Here is a 27,457-nt window from a genome sequence, read left to right on the forward strand (position 1 = left end):
CCACCTGTTTTTATTAACAAAATACAACTTTGTTGATGACCCAGTATGACAAGAGAACCACCTACAAGTCCAAAACTTAACATTTCACAAAGATAACCTACGTAAATGAAAACCAAGCACTTGTGATTCAACTAGATGAAGGGCGGCTCTCGTACTCAGTTTGGTAGCACTAGAAACAGGGGCAGTATAAAGAATAAAGAAGGTAGGGAGGTAAACCTGACCACAGCAAGCCTGGCCTTGAGGTCTCTGCAGGGATCTGGTTCATGTGGCACTTTGCTCATGCTGGCTGGAACACTGTGATAATGAGGCCAAGGGCAATGGCCCGATCCTCATATGGGCCACCTAACTCTTGAGTCATGTTCTAGTCCTGGCCAGTCAGAAAGGGAAGGATCACCCTGGACAAGTTCCTTATTCCATCGAAGCCTCCGTGTCTCCATCTGTGAGAATCTATAGATCGTAATTCAGCTCAGAGGGCAGCGATGAAAATTAAATGACATAATGCTCCCAGAGTTGTACCTGGCCCAATGAAAGAACTCAATACACGTTTACTATTATTATAATTTTGATTTTGTTGTATTTTTTTAAAAGATTTTATTTATTTATTTGACAGAGAGAGAGAGAAAGAGAGCATAAGAGCACAGGGGGAGTGGCAGGCAAGGAAGAGGGAGAAGCAGGCTCCCCACTGAGCAGGGAGCCCAATGTGGGGCTCGATCCCAGGACCCCGGAAACATGACCTGAGCTGAAAGCAGATGCTTAACCGACTAAGCCACCCAGAAACCGCCTTATAATTTTTATTCTAAGGCCAGTAACCTCATGCTCTGTTCTTTTCTTTAGCAAGCGTGTTCTGCTGACCGCTGGGGATACCCGGACCCGGTACAATTCCAGTCACCCGGCTTCTCTTTCTCCATTCACTCCTTGATTCGCTCACTCGTTCATTCCGCCAGGACATTCTGAAGGTCTCGCAGGTGTCAGGCACCGGACCCAGCAGAGGGGTAAACGCTCACCTCTGCCTTACTTCAGCTCACTTCCCAAGTGAGCAGTGAGTTACGGGGAGCCGATATTCAAGCACCGACAGCGCCCAGACTTTACTACTTGACTTAAACGTAGGACCCACTCTTTTTGGGACTGTACATTGTAGTAAGACTGAGTTTCCCTTTAAATACTACCATAACCCTTTCTCACTAGCAGCACATGTTCCCTGAGGGGTTACTCTGCACCCAGGCTCGCGCTCCCACACACGCTCCCGTCCTCCCGGGGCATCGGGCTGAAGCAGCTGGAGAGCGAGCAGAGCTGACGCTGACCTCTGAACCGAGGCTTGTCCAGAGCAGAATGGGGTTGGGCAAACAGACACTAGTCCTTGCTGTGTGTTCACAAGAATAACCTTTCGACTCTCCATTCTCTGCCGCATACAGGAACTGAGAAAAGGAATGCAAAAGTTAAAACTAGAAAGTGGAACAGAGAGAACACGGGATTTCAGTCAAGGAAAAGAGGAAATAACAAATGTCCCCATGCTATGCCCTCGGACTTAAGTCACTACTGGTGTATTTATTTTAACACCCAGAGCCAATGTCGATGTAAACACCTTTGTTATTTGAGTCACAGCGGTCTCTCTTTCGGAAATACAGCTTAAGACCAAGATGGTTTATATGTAATTAGGTCCAGTCAGTTCATTTAGCTCCCTAACTGAAACTCAGGTAGGTGTCTGAGTTTATGGTCTACTGCTCTTGGGCTTAAAGAAATAATTCAGAACCAATCAGAGAGAGGGTGCTACTGCCCCACCACTGGCCTGACAATTCTTCCCATGAACTCAGATCTAACTACCATTAATGAAAATGCTACCTGTTTGTACTTCCTGACTGGGAACAAGTATTTTCAGAGCAGCTTAGTCAACTCCTTTTACATTCCAGATCATAGGTTAGTGAGACATTATTTGTTTCTAATTCTTGGCATAATTTTAAAAGATAACTAAGTGGGACAGTACCAGAACTGAATTAAAATTTAAAAGATGGAGGAATCTCTAAAATCTGCCCCCTCGAGCTTAGTAACTATATTTTTCAAAACCACACTTACATGTTTGATCCCACATGATTCCTTGTTCATGTGAAAACCTAAGGCCAGCATCTCTCCCAGCAGCCCCCTCTCTCCCAACTGCTCCATCAGGGGTTCCAACAGCCAGAGCTTCCTCCAGTTTCCTAGTAACCATGAGGTCATCTCCTCCTTTCTTTCCTTCAGCTGCCAAGTCCTAAAACTGCTACCCCTCCTCTCTTGTCCATTTCTCCCCATTTCTAAAGTCCCTATTGTGCTGCTGGCCATACCTCTCAGAATTTACTGTCCTACCCACTCCCTTCTAAAGGCAGACAAGAATGTTCTTCTCAAGCACACATCACTATCTTTTCAGAATTTTACAACTCCTCGTTGACTCTTCATAAACATCATAGAAAGACAGCTACGCGGTCTCAGGTTCTTAGATTTCCGGAATTGTGGAATCCTGATGTACACCGTCACACACATCGCCATCCAGCCGGAGCACCTCAGCTCACACCCTAGGCCTGTTGAGAACTGAATGAGGCTTAAAATCTCATCTCGCCTCTCAACAGAACACCCCATCATCTCTTTTCTCTAAATTATGCAAATTTACCTTGTTTGGCTAGACTTCTAGACACACCGGAGTTAAACACCTTGGTTACATCTTTATTTACTTATATTCTCTGACATTTTATATTTTTTGTAGAGCTTACACAGTATTAGTACATATTAATGTCACTTAGGGTTCTAGATGTATGTGGCACATATCCCAAGAGAATTTTCCAGATAGTATATACTCACATTGTTGTCTCTGGAGTTTGTCAGAGAAGTACAGATTCTAGGAAGAAGAATGAGTGCTTAAGATTTACTCACACAGGGGCGCCTGGGTGGCTCAGAGTTAGCCTCTGCCTTCGGCTCAGGTCATGATCTCAGGCTCTTGGGATCGAGCCCCACATCGGGCTCTCTGCTCAGCAGGAAGCCTGCTTCCTTCTCCTCTCTCTCTCTGCCTGCCTGTCTGCCTACTTGTGATCTCTGTCTATCAAATAAATAAATTAAAAAAAAAAAGATTTACTCACACATGAGGCCCTTGTGATGTGGGAAACAGAAGCAGAAAAAAATTACTGATTTCCTTGCCCACTGACAAGCCCTTCAAACAGGCAGAGTGACATTCCTCTAGGGACTCAATTACCTCCACCTGGAGGCTTTGCTAAGGGAAAGGGCAATCCTAGCCTGACTGACCCCCTACCCCCAACCAGGATCCTTAAGTCTATTTTAACAATTACTTTGGAAACTCTATCTCTAAACCGTCCAAGATACAGGTTGACAATCATTCCCAAACATATGGCCCACTGATATACATCTCAAGAAAAGGTCTTATTACTGGTAATGAATAATCTTTTTCCCAACAACACATAGCCCCTCAAGGTCCTGGAAACCTTGCTACCAAAATTCCTTAGAGACTTAAGCAATCCCTAACCCCCTCTGCAACCTGCAAGTATATAATGACCACACCTCACAGCCCCGGGCAGCAGCTCTTTCTGCCTACCAGTCCTGTCCCCGTGCTTTAATAAACCACCATTTTGCACCAAAGACGTCTCAAGAATTCTTTCTTGGTCATCGGCTCTGGACCTCACCCCACCGAACCTCACTTATATTCTAAGACTTCATCACTTGGGTGGCTTAGTAGGTTAAGTGTCTGCCCTGCTCAGGTAATGGTCCCAAGATCCTGAGATCCAGCCCCATATGGTATTCCCTGCTCAGCAGGGAGTCTGCTTCTCCCTCCCCCTACCCCTCACCCCCTTGTGCACGTGCACATGCAGTCTTTCTCCCTCTCTAATAAATAAAATCTTTTTTAAAAAATTTTAGTCACATATAAGAAAACGAGAAAATTCATAAGATCTTCGAAATGGTACTACCACCCATTTACTTGCCCAACCCAGAAACCTGGACTTCATCTTTTTGACTCTCCCAGATGGTACAATTAACCAAGTCATGGCCTTTCTGCTTTTCAAATTTTTCTTGAACCCATCCACGTTTCTCCATTTTCACTCCCATTAGCCTTTGCCAAGCCATCGTCTCTCGTCTACAGTTTTTCTGTGTCTTCTTCTAACCAGATACACCCAAACTGCTTTTCACTGAGCAGCTAAAATACTTTTATTAAAGCATAAACCTAATGGCTTCATATGTCTGTTTAAAAACCCCTCTTCCAAAAAAAAAACCAAAAAACAAAAAACCTCTCAGTAACTTCCCAATATTCTTGAGATGAAAGAAAAAAAATCCTTGCCCAGCCTCCTGCCCCTCCCCCACTCACCCTGAAGCAATGGCTCTCCACCCACAGTACAGCCAGATCACCTAGAGGGCTACTCAAAACAGACTTGTAGAAAGGAGGTCAACCTCAAAGTTTCTCACTCAGTAAGGCTTGGGTGGGGCTCAAGAATTTGCATTATATATCCATAGAATTGAGCATTTTCCGGCCATAAATATGAATGAAGTACTGATACAGGCCACAACATGGCCCAACCTTGAAAACACGCTCAGTGAAAGAAGCTAGCCATAAAGGAACATATACTACCTGATTCCCTTTATATAAAATGTCTAGAATGGGCCATTCTATAGACAGAAAGTACAAGTGGGTGCCTACTGGGGACTGAGGTGGGTGGGAGGCACGGGGAAAGGGCTAAGGTGTGTGGGATTGGCATCTGCAATCCCAACTTCCTCCTGCCATCTCCCACCTCTCCTTTGCCTACATTTACTTCCTCCCCACAGCTACTGAACCTGTTTCCCTCACCAGGAATGTGGTCTTGCCTTCTCAACATTTAAGTCCTAAACAAACAAACAAAAAACTCAACAACAACAAAAAACATGTAAGTCCTACTCTTCCTACAAGGCCCAACTTCGAGCCCACCACTCACAGTCCCATTCCACGTCTGGAGTATCTTCCACGTCCTCTGAACTTGCAAAGAACATGCTACTCGAAGTCCTTTTGAACTAGTGGATTTTGCCTAGTCAAGTAGACAAGAATTTTAGACATAATTTTAAATTCTGGGGGGCAGGGAACATATGCTACACCTCTTTGACGTTCAAGGACCTTGCATACTATGTCAGCAAATGATAAAGTTGCAGAAACAATGATGTGAAATTGCCGATGCCTGGACCATGATCCTGGAATCAGTCATTTGTCCTACAATCATTCAATGGCCTGTCAGTCTAGTCTTTTGCAAAACAGTAAAACTGGCCACAGAGAAGTCAGTTAAGTAACTAACCCAAAATGACTCACTATGTAAGTAGCAAAAGTCAGGGCTGGAACCCGGATTTCCCAACGAGCAGCTCACCACCCACTTCTCTATTCTGCTAAATGACTGACATTTAGGATTTGAGACACCAAGAACTCTTGTCTCATTATATCATCCTGAGTGAAATTACAAAACTTTAAGCTCCACATATTATTTCCAGCAATTAGTTTTAACGTATTAGCAAGGATACAGCTAAAATTCAAGAATTAAGCATACCCAAAAAACCACAATACAATCATGAACCCGATTTACAAAAACAAAAGGGAGGGGAAAAAAAAACCCCCACAAACACTTCAGATATTGAAATTATCGGATATAAATTATAAAATAAGTATATGTAGTAAGTCCAATAAAAGAAAAGTTAGTGGCAGATGGGAGTCTCAGCCAACTAACGCTTTCCAAAGCTTCTAGAGAGGACATGAGTCAGCCTACATAACCACACATCAATGCTGTCCAAAGTCCAAATAAGACTCCATATTATAAGGTCACCAACACCAGGACAAAACCACAAAGGGGACAGACCTTTTCCACTCACAGAAAATGCAAAGGGACCATATGTACTCTCCTTCCTTACCTTCAGGTACAGGTATAGGCACTGTTTGATTATCACAAAAGCTACTTTGGGCCAAAGACACCGAAGTGTTTACAAATCCCAAAAGGAAAGGACACCCACAATCTGACACACAAGGTTTAGAATGTACACATTAAATTAAAATTTCAAAGGGGCAATTAACCAATTCAAAATCATGGCTCAAGGGCAAGTAACTAGAAAATGTATCTAACTGGAGATAAACAGGCAACTGAAAGACAAAAAGTACAGAAACAAGCTAAATGACATTAAAACCTCCTTCTGAAGTCGCTCCCATCTCAAAAATATACACTGGACCACCTCTCCTGACTTCCCGGTCCATTCTGCTCTACCTGGAGACTTTCATTCATACAGTGTGAAAAGATTGAGAATGAGGTACAAGATGTGTCAGACTCCCTGAAAGATCTCACAAACCAGTGTGCCTTCATGTTCCATCTGAACCATGCCTAGTCCATCTACTTCCCCACCATGCACACTAAATTCAGTCTGATCACAGCCTTGGTGCTTCTTCAAGCATCAATGGTAAAGGATCACTTTGCTGTTGTTCTCATGTTAATGTTCCATTTCTGTCACAGACTGATACTTGCAGAAAATAAATTTCTAGAGAAACAAATTAACAAAGACATAAAAAGAGAAGGTTAGGGGTGCCTGGCTGCCTCACTCAGTAGAACGTGGGACTCTTGATCTACGGGTCATGAGTTCAAGGCCCAGACTGGGTGCAGAGTTTACTTTAAAAAAAGAAAAAAGAGAGAGAAGCCTAAAATTTTTATTACTATAACATAAAAAAAAACCCAAACTCATAAATTACTGTGTAAACTTACTATAAAAGTTCCTAAATGTTTACCTTCAATTCAGCGCTAATATCAGCAACAAAGTTTGGTCCATAAGTCATACTCTGAGTAGCTCTACTCCCAAGACTGGCATTTGTAGAAACTGACTGGGTCTTTAGGCAAATGCTTCCTCCATTCCCACACTATCCACACTTCCTATATAAGTTCTATTTATTCTTCACAGCCTAGCGCCAAATCCACACTGTACTCAACTATGCCTACCCAGTGGTTCTCAATGGGGAATAACTTTGTCTCCCATCAGGGACATTCATTAATGTCTATAGACATTTTTGGCTCTCACAACCAGGTGGTATTACTGGCATTTAATAGGCAGTGGCCAGAGATGCTGTGAAACATCCTACAATGCACAGAAAGCCATCCACAATAGTCAACAGTATCAAGTCTGAGCAAGCCTGACTTGCACCAACCACTGCCTTCCCAGAGCATCTCCTTCATCAGAGTCCCATCATACTCCTAGTCACTGCCAACCCAGCAAAGAATGACACACAGCCTGGCACGGTTTCGTAACAGCTGCACGTATCTGCGATGTTCCCCAACTCAACCATAATTCCTCTGAAGACTGAAGACCGTGAGAGAGCATCACATCTGCATCCCCAGTGGGATTCGGGAGGGTCTCTTCGGAGGAGCTGCTCATCACATACCTGTCAGCTAATCTGTCTCCTTCCCCACCTGCTTGATGCAATGTAAACAGCTCTAATTTCAGCACCCACACAAGTATTAAACTACTTTCGTCTGCATTTTAAAAAAACTTGTTTGCATTAAAAACAACAACAAAAAAAGAACAGGAGCACCCTATTGCTTCAGCCAATACACATGCCACTCTTAATCTCAGGGTCATGAGTTCAAGCCCCACATTGGGCATAGAGCTTACTTTAAAAATTAATTAACTAATTAATTAATTTAATTTAAAAAACAACAACAACTTGTATTACTTATCAATGTGAGGCCATAATAAAACATTAGCAAATGGAATGAAAGATGTGGTGATTTGATTTTATTGTTTTTACATTTTTTTGTCAGGACTACATGTTTACTTCCTTAAAGAAAAAAGTCAGTCAAGTATAAAATATGAATTTAGGGGCGCCTGGGTGGCTCAGTGGGTTAAGCCGCTGCCTTCGGCTCAGGTCATGATCTCAGGGTCCTGGGATCGAGGCCCGCATCAGGCAATCTGCTCGGCGGGGAGCCTGCTTCCTCCTCTCTCTGCCTGCCTCTTTGCCTGCTTGTGATCTCTCTCTGTCAAATAAATAAATAAAATCTTTAAAAATATATATATATATATATATGAATTTAGGATGCCATGATTTTACAAGACTAGAATTGAAAGTCTTACACAATGGCTTATACAGGTGCCGCCTGTTAATGAGATAATACTCTGCAGAAAAGCTGGTCTAGCAAAACTTGCTGTAATAGTCAAAATCCTCTGCAGGAAGGAGGAAATCCTGCTGAGGACAGTATTTTCCACAGGCAAGAATTACTGGCCTTCATCCAAAGGCCATGCCTTTATCAATGGCTGGAGATGCTACTCTGTACATAGAGTGTTTTTGAATATGTTGTTCCCATTTCTGCATCAGTTAATCCCCAATTGTGTGGAAAGTGATCTTAAGAGATGATCTAGAAACTACTTCTACTTATATTTGAAAAGTAATTTGAGGGACAGCAGATCATTTTCACAATTACATTTTATGAGGCATCATATAATTAGCTCACATTTCCTTTGTAGGCACAAACTGATACTTCTAAGAGAAAGTCTGGATGCTCTTTTATTTTTTTTTTTAGAGATTTCATTCATTCATTCATTCATTCATTCATTTCTGTCAGAGAGAAAGAGAGAGCGCACAAGCAGGGGGAGCGGCAGGCAGAGAGTAAGCAGACTACCTGCAAGGAGCCTGATGTGGGGGCTCAATCCCAGGGTCCGGGGGTCATGACCTGAGCCGAAGGCAAACACGTAACTGACTGAGCTACCCAGGCGCCCCTGAAAGTCTGGATGCCCTTACCAGCATTCTATGGACCCATTCTGCCTTGGACTGGCCACATCCTCAGCTTAATCTTCTGACCTTGGGCTTCTGAGCAAATCTATGTGCCTTGTCTGCTAAAAACTCTCATCCAGCTTCAGCTAGACACTCGGTTCTGTTTGGGTCTCACACAACTGCCAGATAAAATGAAGTCTTGAGGAATACCTCCAACTTCTGGTGCTTCCACCTCAACTCTCTCTGTATCTTTAGCCATATAATTCTCCATCCATCTTGACTCAAGAGAGTTAAGTGGAGAAATTAACAAAGGAGAGAGAGAGAGAGAGAGAGAATACGCTGAGAGCCAGCACAAAGAAAAATTAAAGTCTTCTTTAAAAGGTCAAGAAGTCATTGTTTACTCACAGGTTTTTATGAGACCTTGTGGAGACCTTGCAATGTGCTAGGCTGTCCTAGGAATTACAGAACACAGGTGACAAAACAAGGCCTCTAATTTGATGCCGAGCATAGTCTAACGGGGGGGGGGGGGGGGGGTGGAGACAGGACTTGCCAACCATGAACTTCCGTATGAAACTGGCAGTCACAGAGGGGTGCCTATAAGGCTAGGCAGGACTCTGTGGGGAAGTGTGGGAGGAAGGGGGGCTATGAAGCTCAGGAACGTGTAAGCAAAGAACAAAAGCACAGTGCCAGAAATATAAAAAGAAGGAATATAATAAATCAAACAGCTCTGAGGATAATGGGGGAAAGGCGCCTACAAGTAGGTATTATACCTAAAGGTAGGGAGAAAGAAGATGGAAGGCAAAAGAGGAGTTATAACAAGGGGGACAGAGGTAGGAGCAAGTAAGTTACCTTCTCCTGGAACTGGAGATTGTGGTTTTCTGTATAACTGAAGCACATCCCTTCAAACACAAATTTATTTTTACCTCATTTTAAACTAATTTTAGTTCAGAAATCTTTCTAAAATGCACTCCATGTGTTCCTGCATTGTTCAGCAGAGCACGTCAGAGCAAAACATGCCCAACCTGATTCAATCTGTTCTGGATGAAGAATCATCATTATAATCCATTTTTGTACTTTGATGTGGTGCACTGGCATTCTCAGAGTCACTTATGTGTAAAAATCTGCTGTTTTACCCTATACCAACTACAGCCTGAAACTGGCTTCTGGAAGTCTCTCGTTCTGCCTCCACGAGAAAGCTGGTACTTCTCAGAGCTTCCCTTTGCCCTCAGTGGAGCGAAAGACGGCTGTGGCCGGTTTCACTCAGCTGTCTGAGGTAAGGCTCTGAAGGCCAGCCCCCCGCCCAGCCCCCCAGTATATGGAAAAGCCAAATGCCCCTCAGAGGCCCCTCTGCTTCCTTCCAGGTCTCCAGCGTCATTCCACACAGGCGTTCTAGAATTCTTATATCTGAGCAAGAGAAGGAATAGTATAATACAATCACCTCTCATAATATGCATTCTTCATGCCACTTATTTAAGCAGGAAAATACAGGTATTGTTGCTTTTTCAAAGTTCACAGTATGCCACTTCACTTTTATATAAAAGGTCTACATTAGTACCTATTTTCACTAACTGAAAAAAATCCAAAGAGGATTTTCACCTTGATGTAAACGGAAAAAATAGCATTCTGCATTTGTTTGGCAGCAAGCCTTTATAGAAGTAGAGCGCTCCCCAGCAGCGGGAGTGGCGCCCCCAAGCTCCTTCCCCGGAACTACACTCAGCCGCTCAGCTTCAAGCCTCCGCAGCTTTGAACCGTGTCTCAGAGCATCTGTGCTTTATCTCTATTCATTGTACGCATCTGTTAGCAAGATGAGTCTTCAGGTATCAAAAAAGCCTAAGAGAGGTTATCTTCTTGGGTTTGGGAACACTCAACATTGTTTTCATATAAATGAACGATAATTGCTTCTTTGCTTGATGGCATTTTGGCTTATGAAAAGTTTCATAGGAATGTTCTACTTCTGGGTAGCAGGGGAAACCTATAAATCATGTCCCTCGCAGCCTTTTATGTTTTCCAGGGCAGACTTCCCTGTATGGGCTCCATGCCGGTCCCACTCTGGCAAGGCCCTGAACTCTTGATAAGCTCAATATTTGTGATGTGGAAGCTGTAGAAACAATATCTCTTTTTCATTCATTCAGCAAATGCTACATGCCAAGTTCTTTAAAGGAAATGTGGAGGTATAGAAAGATGAATGCAACAGCTGTGACCTCAAAGAACTTAGAACTTGCAGTTCAAACAACCTGGGTACAAAATAATTAAAACCAAGGGTGGAACGTGTGGAGGCCCCAGGATAGCAGTTCCATTGGCTGCACCATGTTGGCCTGGAGAAGCAGAGTCCTCCCAGTTTGGAGGGAGGAGGAGAAAGGGAGGGCCGTGGGGAAGACTTCACTGGGAAATGGTACAGGCTTCAAAGAAAGGAGGGGAATCTAGTCACAATGCAGGGTGAGCACAGGCAGAGGGGATGTTAGGAGAAAAGGCATAGAAGGCAGAAGGTAAAAAAAGCCTGGTGTATTTATATAGTAGTCAAAGGAACAGAAAGAGAAAACGCTGCAAAGGTAGGTCAGATTCAGATCACAGAGAGCCCCAAATGCCAGGCCAAAAAGTTAGGCCTTGAAGCTGTAAGCGTTGGGAGCCAATGAAATTCTTCTAAGCTCTCTGAACCGAACACACAGACTTAATCTTGTTAAAAGGATGAAGCCCTTTTTTCCCCTTTAATGGAAAAGGAATTCAAAAAGTCAATTATTAATCATCTCCTCCCTGTTAATTATCTCTTAAAAACCAAGCTCGCTATTAAAACGGCCCCATGGAACTAACTAGACAGCCTCCATTTGTCTAGCTCTCACACTATGGGAACTACTTATCCGTAGAAAAGGAGTCATCTAGTCTAAAACAAAGGGCAGCACAGACATACAAAGCAAATTCATTCTTTTGATGAAAAATAACAGGAAGGGGGACATCTATTCCAGGCCACAAGCTCATATAAAATATTTTGTGGAAAAAAATAAACTCTCTTCCACTGGCCACTTGTATTTCAGTGAAATTTTCTAGAACAGCCACCTTCCCAAGAGGATGCTATTTTTCCATCTAGCTCTGGTATGACTTTCTTTGTCCTCATCCAAATAAACACATCTGCCCGGGGCGCCTGGGTGGCTCAGTGGGTTAAGTCGCTGCCTTCGGCTCAGGTCATGATCTCAGGGTCCTGGGATCGAGTCCCGCATCGGGCTCTCTGCTCAGCAGGGAGCCTGCTTCCCTCTCTCTCTGCCTGCCTCTCCATCTACTTGTGATTTCTCTCTGTCAAATAAATACATAAAATCTTTAAAAAAAAAAAAAAACACACACATCTGACCCTGAGACTTACCTACGAGATAGATCATTTTCGCATTACATTCCATGGGACTCGGTATTACCCTCTGTTTTCCATGTTTACCTTTTCTCCTCAGAATAGGAGTTGTGTGGGAGGGGAAAGGATCATGCCATGTACCCAATCTGCATTCTGAATACGACTAAACACTGTGAAATAAAAAGTACTCATAAGCATAGGAAAACAGATTAACCCGATCAATTTCCAAAATAGATATCCCTAAAGACCCAATTCTGTGTTAATCATATTGGTTCACATGTAGACTAGAAGAAAAAACTTAAAAACTCAAAGCTAGAAGAGTTCTTCAAAGGATGGCTCTCAACTGGTTCTTAAAAAGCATCAACATTATTAGTCGTTAGAGAGATGCAAAGCAAAGCCACACGGAAATACCACCTCACACCTACTAAAATGCCTAGAAATGAGAAGACAGACAATAACAAGTGTTGGTGGGGATGTGGAGGAACTGGAACCCTCAAACCTTGCTAACCGGAATATAAAATGGAACAACCACTCAAGAAGACAGCTTGGCAATTCTTTACAAAGTTAGACAGAGAGTTACCATATGAACCACCAATTCTTCTCCTGGTCTATATCCCAGGGAATTGAAAATATGAGCACACTAATGTTCCCAGTAGCATTATTCATAATAGACCCAAAGTCAGCACAATCCAAAAGCCCATCAACTGATGAATGAATGAACAAAATGTGGTATATTGATGCAATGGAATATCATTCAACCATAAAAAGAAATGAAGTACTGATACATACAATAACATACACGAACTCTGAAAACATTATGCTAAATAAAAGAAGTCAGACACGAAAAGCTATATATTGTGGGATTCCGTTTATGTGAGAAGTCCAGAACAGGCAAATCCATAGAGAAAGGAGATCAGTGGTTGCCAGGGGCTCGGGGCAGGAGGGAATGGAGGTGACTGCTAATGGACATAAACTTTTTGAAGTGAGGTAAGGTTCTGGAATTAGATATGGTGATAACAGAGGAAGTATATTAAAACCCAATGAAAGGTACAACCAGAAAGGATGAATTTTATGGTATGTGAATTATATCTCAATTAAAAACAACAATAATAGCCTGAGGAGAAACCTGGAGCCCAGAAAAGCTTAGTTTCTTGTCTAAAAACAGAAAGCTGATTAAACGGCAGCAAAAAGGGTGGGGGGAGAGCACCTGGCTGGCTCAGTCGGTAAAGCATGTGACCCTTCATCTCTGGGTTATGAGTTCAAACCCCATGTCAGGCACAGAACTAACAAAAAAGAAAAAAAAATGCCATCACCAGAACCAGACTGTCTCCCAACTCCCAGTGCAATATTCTAGGTCCACAATGCACTGTTCTAGAAATACAAGGGCAGTCAGTGCAGACCTGAATTTAACAGCTTACACCTCATCAGAAGGGAAAGATGAATCAAATGATCTCTTTAGTTCCTTCCGGTTTTAAGGCAATCTTTGTGAGCATTTCCTCTCTGCTACTATAGATTAGAGCAGGGGTTCCCAACCAGGTGCGATTTTGGCTCCTAAGAGACATCTGGGAATATCTGGAGACATTTTTCATTGCCACAGCTGCGGGCAGGGCATACTACAAACACCCAGTGAGTAGAGACCAGGCACGGTGCTGAGTGTCTACAATGCACAGGACAAGCCCACAATAAAGATTTACCCACACCAAAATGACAACAGTGATGCTGCTGATGCAACCTCACTTAGGGTATGATCAAGTTCATTTTTAAAATTTTCCAGAAAGTTCTGTCCTGGAGTATAATGACTCCAAGCAGCAGGTCAGAGATCAGAGTGACTGAGAGGCCAGCACCAAGCACAGACAGGAAATAGACACTTTTTACTTTCCATAATTATTAGTTTCCACAGGAGTGGAAATGCCCATAGGAGTCAGATTCAAATGCCCGTAAGAGTCAGATAGTTAACATAAATTAATGAAGCCAAAAATCACTGAATAACTATTTAGGACTATTATTTCCACCTTTCCACAAAGAAACTTTCACTGGCTTCCATTCTTCATGAAACACATAGAACCCTCTTAATATAATCTTTTAGTTTCCCACTTTTGATAAACATACATGCGCCAAATACTTTGTACTATAGGAAAAAGAACGGCACAAGCTCAGTAACAAGAAGCTCAGACAGAGTTGGGAAGACAGCGGGAATGGTGGGAGGTATGGAGACCCCCAAGAGCGCATGCCCTGATGAAGGGACCACCACTAATCGACTCTGATGCAGCCAGGCCATGATGGAGTAAGGCACTGGGGTCAAAGAGATCTACAGATGTCTCAAGAAGGCAGGAATTCTAGATTATATGTGTGTGAGAAAAACATTCCCCAGGATTTAAAATCTTTGCTCAAAAACATTTTAAAACACTGTGTTAACTCAAAAGAGAAGGGGTTCTAGCCTCTGCAACTAGACTATGACCTCTAGCCTACACAGACCCTAATAAACACAGATGTGTTCCATTTAACTCGGGACCCATTCTCTGACTAGAAAATAATTTTTTTCCCTTAATTAAATCTGAATAGCTTATTTAGAGTTGAAAATTCACAAAGACCAGAGAACTAGTATAGACTTAAATATAAATGAAATTTATAATACTATTAATGGCTGCCTTGTCATTAAGTTCCAACAACTTTACAAATGGGGATACTAAGATCCAGAGAAGTTCAAAGACTTGCTATGCCATCTTGCCACTGACAACACCGGAGCCACAATTTGAACCCAGGTCATTATACTCCTAAAGTTCACCTTCTTTCCACTTACCATCTTATTTATATCACATAAATGTCTTCTACAAAGCATAGCTACAAGGCTCTCTCGGTAAATCACATGTAAAGAATGTGATCTTAGAGAGAGAGATGGCTGACAATATGGAAAGCACAAAAATTACAAAATTATTAAACGGGTCAGATGAGGTGAATGAATGTCCTCCTACTTCTATGGGTCCTTCCTGCCTTCCTGTGAACGTTGACTGCATCTTTCCCTCGACACACAGTGGAAGTCTGCACTCCTACAGGCCTTCCGTCCCTCCCCAACAACCACTAACAGCCCTGCCTCTGGTCTCCCACTTTCTACCCACTCTTGCACTGAACTCCCACGGTAGGCTGCAATATACTAATAAATTCTTTCCACCCAAAAGGACACATTCTTTACAGGGTAGAAAACAGGGAATGATGAGCCTGTGGAGAAAAATGTCTCCCAAGAACAGGGGATCCCGGATGAAAAGAATGAGAGAACACACTTCTACCACTACCACCACCGTTTGTCCCAGTAGATCTCATGGTGACCCAAAGATCTCAAAGGATTAATTGTCTCTGTCCTGGACCTCATCCCCACCAACCTTCTCCTCTCCTGTATTACCCCATGAGTTTCCCATCCCATCTTGCTCCCTCCAGCTCAACACATCTACTCAGCTCTCCTCTATCACACAAACCAAGACAACTGCATTTAAGGTAAATCATACATCTGGTTTCAGGACATCCAACAAAACATTCAACAGTGTCTTCAAAGACCGTCTCCATTTCTCTCTAACCTCTGACTCCTTCTTCTGGGACATGGCCACTGGGAAAATGGATGACACAGACGTAGTGTCTGTGCCTTCTGGATTCTATGACAAGGCAAGGTATTTGAAATTTCCGAGTTTCATTTTCCTATTTTGCTAGAGAGAGTAAAGGAGGGTGGGAATGAATATGAATGGCTACCAAGCCAAGTTCCTTTAAGGAACACAAAAAACAAACATAAAGCCTTGAGTATGTCCTGCACACGGTGTGAATGAGAGTTGTCGTTTCCATTTACTATCATAATCTTTATGAATTATTAGCTTTCCATTTCAACCCGTATTTCTTATATCTCTTACCAGTCTCTGCAGGAGCAAAGTCATTGCACAAAGTCATTTCACATGCCAAGGACACTGCAGCTACAGTCACCTGCTCCACAGCTGAGTGGGGACCCCTGGAACTGCTCCTCTCTCCTTCACTTGAGCTCACACCCTGTTATCCAAGCCTATTTCTGAGTCTGCAAGACCCAGCTTCTCGCTGGCCTCCAAGCAGGGGCTTTTCTTGTGAGTAACGTGAGATAAAAGTACTGGACACAAAATCTTAAGACAGGGAGGAGTTCAAATCTGGAGTCTTTGAATTGAATGATCCTAGGCATGGTACTTAATCACCCTGTACCTCAATATTCTCATCTGAAAAATGGATATAATAAACAATTTGTAGAGGCATTCTTATGATTAAATAACTTGTAGGAAAAACCCTATAACATTCTGGGCACAGCAAAACACTAACTGTTCATCTGACCTTCCAGGGCTCTAAGGCTCAGCAAGGCTGAGCAAGGCTCAAGGTAGACAGGCTCAGCGGCTCCTCGTTAGTATAGTGGTTAGTATCCCCGCCTGTCAAGGTAGACAGGCTCAAGGCTCAGCAAGGTAGACAGTCATACCTGACAGTCCGCCTATCCCAGTGTCCTTCTCCCCTTCTCTTTCTACCAACTTCTCCCACAAAGCCCCAACCTCTTTTACCACCATCCGCCTGCCCAGCTGCCACCTAGGAAAGCTTCCCACAAATGTTTAGCAAGCGTCTAAACAGTGTTCAGCTTCACAGTCACGATAATCACTTTCTTCACTCACCTTCATTAAACACAGAGATCCTAGCCCTTTTCTACCGCCTTCCCCCTAGATCTGGGATGAGATGTTTGCAGAGGATACTGTCTGCCCATCAATTCAACTTGGTGTCTCCCATTTCTTTCCCCTTTTGCTCCCAGACTCAAAATACCCTATGTTCAGTTAAGCAAATCTGAAAGAGTCTACGACAGGGCTGGCAAATACATGACATAAACCCTGGTCCTCCTTGCTCTGGAGCCAGGTCAGACATCAACAGTCAATCACACTGTTTGTTTCCCAGCTCATCCCAGCCAGAGCTCCAAAACCCCTCTCCCAGCTTCACCATCCATCAGTCAAAATTGTCATCTGGGATGAAATCTACTTGCTAAGCATAGGAAGCCTGAAATCAAACCAGGACTCTAAATTCATGTACTAGGACAGCAAATAGTGACCAATTAACTGCACAGTAGTAAGCATTCTGTACATATGAATAAATATAGCTTAGGGCCTCATGCATGACATGCTGTGTACCTATAAAAGGTTCATAAATTAATTATAATTAATTAATTAATTAGAGTTATAGAGCTCTAACTGATTTATTTGGGGGAATGACCTCAAATTGTAATGCTCTTATTATTTATTCAATTCAAACTTCAAACTTCAGTTAAAAAAAATTCTTTATCCTTAAATTTACTAAAAATTTTAAAATTTGGCTTAGGAAGTACTATATACTATACATAATTTTTTTTTTTACTGTTATTACTACTTGCTGCTATTGATAAGGATATATCAGAAACAACAGGTAATATGCACTGAGTTTTTACTACGTACCTGGCACTCTGCTTAATACCTCCTATGGAAGACCTATTCATTCAGTTCTCAAAGCAGTCACTTACAGAACGTACTGTTCATATCCCATTTTTACAAATGAAGAGTCTCAGGTTACTTGCCTAAGGCCATGTCCTTCAGCAGCGGCAGAGCTAGAATCTGGACAGCCCCGGCCTTAAATGTGAGATTATGCTGCCTTCCAATGAGAGATAATCCACAGATGAGGCCAAAGTAGGTGGGTGCTTGGCTTCAATATAAGCTAACTCCAGAATTAAATAAACCAGCAAATGTTCAACCCAAATACTTTGGCTTCTAAGTAGTTTATTTATCATAAAAGGTCAGCACAACCCAAAACTCCCATCAATAGGGGATCCAGGCTTGTGGAAGTGGCCAATTCCCATTCAAAGAACCATCCTAATGAATGTAATTACTAAAGCAGAGAACTAGTAAGCTTCAAATCAAATGGGAATGTCATGAATGAAGAAGACCATACTCCCACTCCTTTTGTAGCACCAAAAGAAAAGCAAAAGAACTCAAAAGCTTATGTTGGTTGTGTTGCTTTGGGTTTTCTGTTTTGTTTGGTTGTTTTCAACATAGGATTGGTATGCAGTCATAGTTGCTGACTTTAACTATACTTGCATTTACCAAATACCACCCACTGACCTGTCAAGCAAGTCACTTAATTGGGTCTCTCTTCTCAACCTTCTACTCCCAAATCCACTAGGCCCAAGCTGACAAAATGCCAATTCCAAATCCGAGCCATGGCTGGTAGGAAATAGAAAACACATCTTGACGTACCGAAAACCCTTTGCCCTCACTCACAGCCAGCATTTCATTTCCGGCTTCAGGAGCTCCGAAGCCATGTTGGCAGAGAGCCCACGAAGGTCCGGCAAAGAGGCAGACACACCCTGATGCACGCCACACCCTGCCCTTCCACTTTCGGGGGTCAGTTCCAGGAAACACCCTTTGGGGTGTTTCCAGGTACTGAACAGCCCAGAAGAGTTCAATCCCTTCAGGAATAAATAAACTGTCAGTGGTAACAGAGGGAACCAGACCCAGGGGACCAAACACATTGTTCTAGACTCCAGGGGCTGCCCCAGCCTGAAAGGACCTGTGCTTGTTGGTAGGGGGCCGCCTACCTGCCGCATCTAGTTCAGCCATCAGTCCTACTACAAAGCTGCGTCAAGAGCCCAGAAGGCACTTTCCTAGGTTGATTGCTTTTTAGAGTTCAGAAAAAAATAATCAAATGTAAAACAAATAACAACACTTTCAGTTACCAAAGTTCAGTTCCTCAGTAATAAGTCAGTGCTGGCAGATAAACTTAGATAAGCCTATTTTTAAAAGAGGACAGATAAAAGGGAGGCTGCAGGGCCTCAAACAACATTGCTGGGCTGCAGCTGCTTGTTGACTTCTGATCTCCAAACCTACCTCTCCCGGCCCCACAACCACCCCCCATTCCAAGCAATACTGATCACTGATCACTACTGGGCTCAACAATCACTCAACAGAAAGGCTCAATGACTTTCTTTCTTTCTTTCTTTTTTAAGATTTTATTTATTTGACAGAGAGTGAGAGAATCTCAAGTAGATCCTGCAGAACACTGAGAGGAAATCAGTCCCACACTTAACCAGCTGAGCCATTTACGTGCTCCTCAGAGACATGGTTTTAAACAACTAGAAAAAGGACCACCAAAAAAACAATTGTATATAATCCAAAGTGGATCTTGTCCATGAAATAGTAACAAGCATTTGCCATGTCCCTATTTCATAGGAAAAAAAGGCCTTTTCACTAAATTTCTAATTTGGAAAGCTAAGGTCCTTTTTCACATACTGAATTAGACAGTGTAACGAAAGCTAATCACAGAAAAAGAAAGTATATAAGAATGTAATTTGAATCAGAATAACCTGCTGCTAGCTAACTATGCAGCTACTGTAGCCCCCATTAAAGCAATTCCTACTGAAAATTTGCTGAAACCCGAAAGGATCTCCTTTTGAAGTTAGAGTTTAGAGGGTGACTTTTAAAAAAAACTGAATTAGCAATTAAAGTAATAACTTCTTGATCCCATTTTTAAAATCTGCATTTCAAAATAAAGTATTTTAAACTTTCATGTATAATGACCATAATTCACACTAATTTTTATTTTTAAAAGTGAAACATTTTAAAGTAAAACATTACAAATGAAACATTTTAAAAGTGAAACACTCACTAAGAAGCTAGACTTTTTCTCTTCTGTCATCTACTTCTAACTTCACTGAAGAAACAAACAACCAACACAATTCATTTCAGAATTTTTTATAAATTAAACACAAAAGGGCACCTAGGTGGCTCAGTAGGTTAGGGTTGGGGGCCTGCCTCTGGCTCTTGTCCTGGAATAGAGCCCCATGTGGCTCCCTGCTGAGCAAGGAATCTACTGCTCCCTCTCCTTTTTTCCCTCCCCCACTCCTGCGCAATCTCTCTCAAATAAATTAAAATCTTAAATAAATAAATAAATCATGAAAAAAATCTAAAGAAGTATTATTTAATTTGGTATCTCATACTGCTGCATATTAAACTTTTTTTTTCACTATAGTTCTTTTCCTTTTGTTTTGACAAAAAAAATTGAAAAAACACAAAAAAAGAGATTCAACTAGTCTTAAATTCCTGCAATGTGGAAACCACATTATATTCCATATTATAAATACTTATCAAAACTTCATTTTCTCAAATAAACAGAAATATTTACTAAAAGTATCCCAATACAAATGGATAAAAAGCCCCTAGTTTTTTAAGAGTCTATGCCCTTGATTAATATTTTTAAGTTTAAATTATGGTAGAATGAGAAAATATCAAATTTGGGAAATAATAAAATGAACTAGAAAAACTGAGGTCAGGTCTGCAGTTGGGTTAGTGCTAATCTCTCTTCCTAACAATAGAACTTATACATTAACTGCAATTCCATACAATTCTATAACCAAGAGCTAACTCTGAGATTCAGAAAATGTACCTGCAGTCTTCCCAATTAAAGGGGGAAATTCCATTAATTAGTGTTTCTATTTCAACCCTCATATTCCGTATTGTTATGAGTTGAATTGTGCGCCCCCCAAAATGTTGAAATCCTAATCCCCAGTACCTATGAACGTGATGTGACTTTATTTGAAAATAGGATCTTTGCAGATGATCAATCAAGATGAAGTCTTTAGGGCAGGCTCGTTTCAACAGGGCTCTGTCCTTATAAAAAAGGAGAAATCTGTGCACTGTGAGAGACACAGACCCAAGGAGAACACCATGTGAACATAAAGGTAGATGTCAAAAATGATGTATCTACATGGCAAGGAATGTCAAAAGCTTGTCACCAAACCATCAGAAGGTAGGAGGCACAGAACAGTCTCCCTCCCAGCCCTAAGGAGGAAGCAACCCTGCCAACACCCTGATCTAGCTTCCAGAACTATGAGACAAATTCCAGTTAACCCCCCAATTTTGGACCTTTGTTAATGGCAGCCTTAGGAAATTAATGCACTTGCCTTCCCTTACGATCACATCCTTGTTCCTACACCCCCCAACTTACTCTTGCTTCTCCTGGTGATTTCTTATATGCTCTCACCTCCCTAACCTCACTCCACACCCTCACTCGCCAATGCTCTTCAGCATCGTTTCTCATCAAGGGTACCTCCGCCATTCTCATGGGGGACTGTCCAGCACACTACAGGATGTCAAACATCCCTGGTACTCTCATTCCCCCAGGGTATCATGGTGCCCACAGAGGAGAACTGCTCTGGAACCTGCCAGCTGGAGTCTGACTCAGTCTCCCACCAACTACTGTGTCTGATCTCTTCAGGGCAGTTAACTTCAGCTTCTCCATCTGTAAAATGGGAACAAATAACCACCTTGCCCTGTGACTCTGAAGCTTCACTGAGTTAAAGAGGGCTAAGCAGGTGCGCCTAGGTGGCTCATTAAATGCTGGCTTAGGTCATGATCTTGGTGTCCTGGGATGGAGCCCAGGCTATGCTCAGTAGCAAGTCTGCTTGTCCGGCTCCCTTGCCCTCTGCCCCTCCCCTTGGCTCATGCTTGCTGACTCATGCGCATGCCTGTGCACGCTCTCAAACAAATAAAATCTTAATAAATAAATAAACAGGCTGATGACGCAGGCTTACCCTCACCAGCTTCTTCTGGCATTAGAATCACATAGGGAATTACTGCCTATTAGTCCATTCTACATGGTCATATCCTTTAGCTGCCGTGGAACTCCTTGCCAGGGCCTCCTCACACAGCAAAGCATCACTCCCATTCTGTGGAGCTGCAACAGCTTCACTGGTTATTACATGTTTAAAATAGGTACGTCATGCCAACTAGTAGGGTATGCCTTCTACAGCTGCAAAGATCCAGACAACTTTGGGCATAGTCTCTATGAGTTCCACCGGCTACTCTCATCCCCACTTGAAAACAGAGCAGCAGCCCTGGGCAAAGCTCTATGTTTTCCAACTTTGCTTCCAATTTCTTTGTATCTTTTCCTCCCAGTGATGGTCCCTCTCTAATAACCAAGGATATACCACTCATTTCACCGTGCTCCATGTGAACACTGCCCAAGCTCACATCAGCCCTTTATTCTCCTTTTTAAATGGTTTGTGTCCCAGGTCTTTGACCCATAGTTAGCACTGATGTGTTCCATAAGGCCGGCGTTTAAGTCTTTCCCCAGCCCTCACATACACCTACCACCTAATAGCACCTAACACAGAGCCTGGTACTTAGCAGGCTTTCAGTGATGGATGAGCACAAGAGTCAATTAGGGGATGAATGAATGCATTGCTGAATGAACACAGGAATGAATACATTCAGGAGTCAGGAGATCTGGTGTCCATTTAAGCCTTCCTTAGCTCTGCAGTGACTGACATAAATGACCCCAGGGTAGGCCACTTGATCTCTATGCCCAGATTTCCATCTCTGTGATTTTTAGGTGGTTGGATGTCGCGAGAAAACCACTTTAGGTTTTTTTCCAGCTCAACTGAGCCCAGAAACTTTAACAAAGAGTGAGAGATTGTATTTCTTTTTCTGAGACATTTTAGTCAAGGCAAGCACAGGGGTAAGGATTTTTCTAAAATCACATACCAGGGATCCCTCCCTGCCAGAGGAGTCCCTTGTTACTTGGGGACAAAAGGCTCCAGACAGCATACAAGCTACAGATACTCAAGACATCTCTGAGATGCTGAGCACTGCAGAGTTTGTTATCATGGGCTTCTTGCAGGAACTGAAAGTCTACCCTGTCTTCAAATGAGGTCCACAGGGACACTGGTGGCTTGCCCTCTTCTACCCAAAAATCCTCCCTTTCCAGCCTGAACAAGGTGGGCCCTGCACTCCCTTCTGGGCTCCAAATCTAACTCAAGTCCTTTCTCTGCCATCTGCCCAAGGCTCCCACATGCATATTTTATGATTTCTGGCACATTTCCTCCTTATCTAACATCCTGCAATGTATCCCTCTGCCCCTACATTATTGCTATTTCTGATAATGTGTTCTGAAAGAGGCTAGTGTCCTTGAGGTATACTTTATTAGTGGTGGTTTTGGCTTTCCTATCTTATCTCCCCACTCAGTCCTCACCTAAATTTCTTGAGGGCAGAGGCCACATCCTCTATTCTGCTCCAGTTCCCCACAAGAACAAGGACCAAGCTGGGCAAGCAGCAGATCCCTAGAAAATACTTGTTGTGTGAATAAAATAACGAATGAATGAAATAATTGACGGACTTCAATTTTTCAAATTTAAAGTCGTATTAATATACTTCCTGAATAAAGTTACCAGGACACCCCTTTCTGGGTATACAACCAGAATAAATAAAATTTTAAAATGGCACTTTAGAAATGCACTATTTTCTGAGGACTGAAATAAATGTCCTTCACTACAATATGAACGAGAGCAACATTATCAGCTGTGTAAGAAATCTGCTTTTTAGGTATCCATAGCATAATAATGTGGCATTTTACTTCCTAGTAAAAGCAGATTTTACCTGGAGCTGGGGCGGATAACCCCCTGGTGTTAATTATTCCAAATATCACTGTTATGTGCTGAAGCTGGAAAATTCAGGGAAGTCAGACAAGATAGGAGGATTTTTCTCTAAATACATTGTTTAAATCTCCCGCTGATTGGGGCAGAACACCTTTTTGGAAATACCATCGACTCACTTAGCAAAGTCAATTTCTAGTTATGTTCCTTCTTTGTGGTTTAATAAACTTCAGCTAGAACCAAACTGATTTGGAAATCAAATTATTTGTTCTCCCACACACTTTCTAGTCACAGTTGGTCACCAAATAAAACAGCACCAATGGTCAACACAACTCTGCTTAGAGGGAAAACATTACGGCTATGCCATCAAAGCTTAATGTAGCTTAATTCTATAAGCCCCATTCACGTCCCCAGGCCAACATTTAACCTAAACAACTTCATTATCTCTTAGAAAGCATTACTCTTGCATACCACCACATTCTTATCATCACTGAAAATATCAACATTACACTATTACAGAAAAACTATGTATTAAGGTAAGAGATACTTGTAATTGGAGGGACTTACTGACTGAGGATTGAGAACTAAAAAAGTGAGGTCCATTAAAATAGACAATTACTATTTATGGACAGAACAAATTATGTCTTCCAGCTCAAATCAAACCCTGTCAGAACACATACTACCAGGCAGGGCAGTGAGAGAAGCTGAGACATCACAGTAAAACACCAAAGGACAAGAATAAACTCATTTTGAGGCTAATATGAATACACTTAAAGTGGGGGGGGAAGCTGTTACAAGGATTTATCCACATTTACGCAATCAGAACAGGTTAAAGCTAGAATGTAATGCTGAGCTTTACATCATAACCCTTCATTCTACAGAAGAGAAACTCAGGCAGGGATGGAGCCCCTTCTCCAAACTTTGGTCTCTGAAGTCCAGATTCATGTGCAAAACATATAACGGTAAATTTAAAAATTAAAAAAGGTCATAGGCAGACAAGAAACACTTGTTAATGGATTTGAGGAAATAGAGATCCACAATTCCAGAACTATCTTGGTATATTACCTGCTCACAGGATAAGCCAAGTAATTACCTAAAGTTTTGACTTTGACTTGTCCATCATAACCTAGGTTTCTTAATACTACAGATCAGCCCTTCCATAATCAATAAAATGCTATTACAACAATTATTGAAGCATACAAGTTGGTGGTGAAACCAAAAGCTTTGGAGCATTCCTATGAAGAAGTGCATTTGAAAAAAATCTATCCACAAAATACTATGGGTTTCCTGACACATGAAGTGTAGTTCAATGATGGAGAAATCTGTAAAGGACAGGTATGACTAAGCAACCACAAATAACCAGAAATACCAAAACTATCAGGAGTATGGGGACACCACATGCCTGCATATAAAGATAAGGTGGAGTTTCCCATCTATTGTTCCTAATGAAAAAGAGGTCTTTTTTGTACTACAGTGTTGACTTCTTTTTAAATAAAAAGTCTCTTCTTTTTAAATAAAAAGTGGTTTTTAAGGATTTATAAATAATATTTTATTCCATCCTCCATCCCACCTGCTTCAGAAACAAATTTGGTGACAATCTGGTTGTTGCTGGGCAGGCAACTGACCAGATCAAATTTAAACAATCAATATGGCACTTTTGATGTAACTGATTATGTATCTCACCAAGGAACCCCTTAAATCTATAGTTTAACTCTTACTAAGGAAACCAAGTCTTAATAATCATGTAAAACATGTCTTCCTCTGTGGGCTATCAAGTATATTACTGATTTTTTCCTTACAGTCGGACACCTCGCTATTTAACTTCACTTCTTTAAAAAAAAAAAAAAAATCAACAATATCGACTAAGCAAAACAGCTTAAAATAATTAGAGAGACCACAATTTATACATCCTCAAGATGAAATTGACCATGGCACTATAAGGGTAAAGAAATCAAACACACACATTTACATAAAGATGTAAAAATATTCTTAGCATCCAAGGCAGGAGAAAAAAAAAAAAAAAAAGACAAAACAAAATCCTAGCACGACAGGACAAACCCAGTCCACAGTTCTATTTGCGCAGGTATAAAACTAAAGAAACGTACTGGGTGGCGAGGAAGGGAGAGGGGAGAGCAATTACTACTTAAACTTGTTTCATTCAGGAGCTAGGTAGCTAAGCAGCCTAGATAAAAGCTGTTTATACAAAATATAACCAGGCTGAATGTCCCAAATCGGGAAGAACTAACACTAAGGGAAACGGGACCCCCGGGGCTCTCAGACTCCCCCTTCCCCAAATTCCTGAGCCACACTCCAGGAGCTGGGGGCTGCCGGCGGACTCCATTTTCCCGCAACGCTGTCTCCCTCGCAGGGCCAGTGGGTGAGCTGGGGTCCCCCACCCACCTTTGCTCCCCGCCCTTTTCATTGTTGTGCAAGTGTGATGGATCACCTGCCCGGTGCGGGTTCCCGCGTCCGGACGCGCTGCGCACCGAGACGCGCAGGGGAGAGCGGGGCGCGCCTCCCGCAGGACCCGCGCCTGGTGCCCGCGACCCCCGGAGACCCGATCCCGCCCCGCTGCCAGCCCCCGCAGTGCTCACCGCCACGAAACCCGAGGAGGAGGCGATGAACACGCGGATCACCATCCTCTCGCACGCCGGGACAGGCAGTCTGCCCCCGCGGGCTCAGGGCTGGCGGGGACGCGGAGGCAAAACTCAGCTAAGAGCCGCCACCACCGCCGCCGCCGCCGGGCAGAGCGCTCGGGTGGGGGAAGATCGCAGGGACCTGACTCCCTCCCGCGGGTCAGCAGATAAAAGCCCAGAGCCTCCCGGCCGCTGGCCGAGGGAGGAGGGGGAGGGGAGGAGGAGGAGGAGGAGGAGGGAACAGGCTGCGGGGCGTGATGGGAGTTGTAGTTTCGTTCTCTGCCTGCAGTGCCTAGTGGACTGAGCTCTTTCCAGCCCCTCCTTACTGCGTGATAATCGCTTACCCGCGCAGGTGCTTGGAGGGGAGAGGCTAGGCAGACGCTGTGACTAGGGGTAGCGAGGATCCCGGCGAGACCGAGAAAAAGAAAACTAGGCAAGAGGGTTTGGTTCAGAGTCCAACCTTGGGTTGTATGTTGTGGTTTACTGATTTGGAGCATCTCCACCCAGAAACGCCACAGGAGGGATCAAGCCTCCGAGACGCGCGGTCTCGAGGCCGCTAGCGTGCGGGGCAAGCCCGAACCGGCGGCGGGCGGGTGGGGCGGGGTGGGCCTCTCAGCAGGGGGCGGTGGTAGGTACTGTGGGGCTGGGCGCTCCTGTGTGCTCCCAGCGGCTCTGGAGATTGCAGAAAGGTGATTCTTCTAGTTAAATGAGACGTCTCCTTCTTCTGGAAACACTGCAGATTAGAAGCCAGCTGAGAGCACAACCGATATTTTTCTTTGCAAAACTGTAATTGTAGTAGAAAAAATAAATACCAAGCGAAATTAGAATCCTCCTATCAACATTGGGCATCAGGACCCCACCCGCCCCACCCGCTGCTCTACACAATGGCTTCGCCTCTGTGCCCCTTATATTTACAACGGAGCCAGATCTGGGCTTTTTTCAGAACCGATGCACATTCCAAGCGCAATCTCCCAGGAGGATGCTGTTAAATAAAAAGCTTTTATGTAGTTGCTAATAGTTTAGGAATAGTTATTTAGCAAGAGTTTTATGTTTCACAAAAGCCCAAGCCTCTCACAGGTTGGTGGAAATGAACCAGTTTTCTCTGCAGTTACTGTATTTACTTTCTGCGTTTCAGCAGGGGAGTTTAACAGAGTTCTGGGAACAATGTTAATTAATAGTTCTAGAAATAAAGAAATTAGATAATGAAGCCTCTAGCTCTTTGGTTAATTTCTTGCACAGATACTAACCATCTTTGAGCATTTGCTTTTTAGAGCAATTTTTAATATTTCAAGTTTATAACCTGTCCTATTATCTTATGTCATTTCTGTAGT

At 42.8% G+C, this 27,457-nt stretch overlaps 1 protein-coding gene across 1 annotated transcript in view; it reads right to left on the bottom strand.

The window, feature by feature from the left end:
- The window catches only part of SH3BGRL2 (SH3 domain binding glutamate rich protein like 2), a 61,214-nt gene extending 34,893 nt beyond the window's left edge, over positions 1–26,321 (bottom strand). The window contains exon 1 of the mRNA XM_044246803.1: positions 26,085–26,321. Coding sequence (XP_044102738.1) covers positions 26,085–26,129 — 45 coding nt within the window. The 5' untranslated portion in view covers positions 26,130–26,321. The remainder of the gene's footprint in view (positions 1–26,084) is intronic.
- Positions 26,322–27,457: the final 1,136 nt, after the last annotated feature.

Source organism: Neovison vison, chromosome 1 (assembly GCF_020171115.1).
Source record: "Neovison vison isolate M4711 chromosome 1, ASM_NN_V1, whole genome shotgun sequence".
Taxonomy (NCBI): Eukaryota; Metazoa; Chordata; class Mammalia; order Carnivora; family Mustelidae; genus Neogale; species Neogale vison.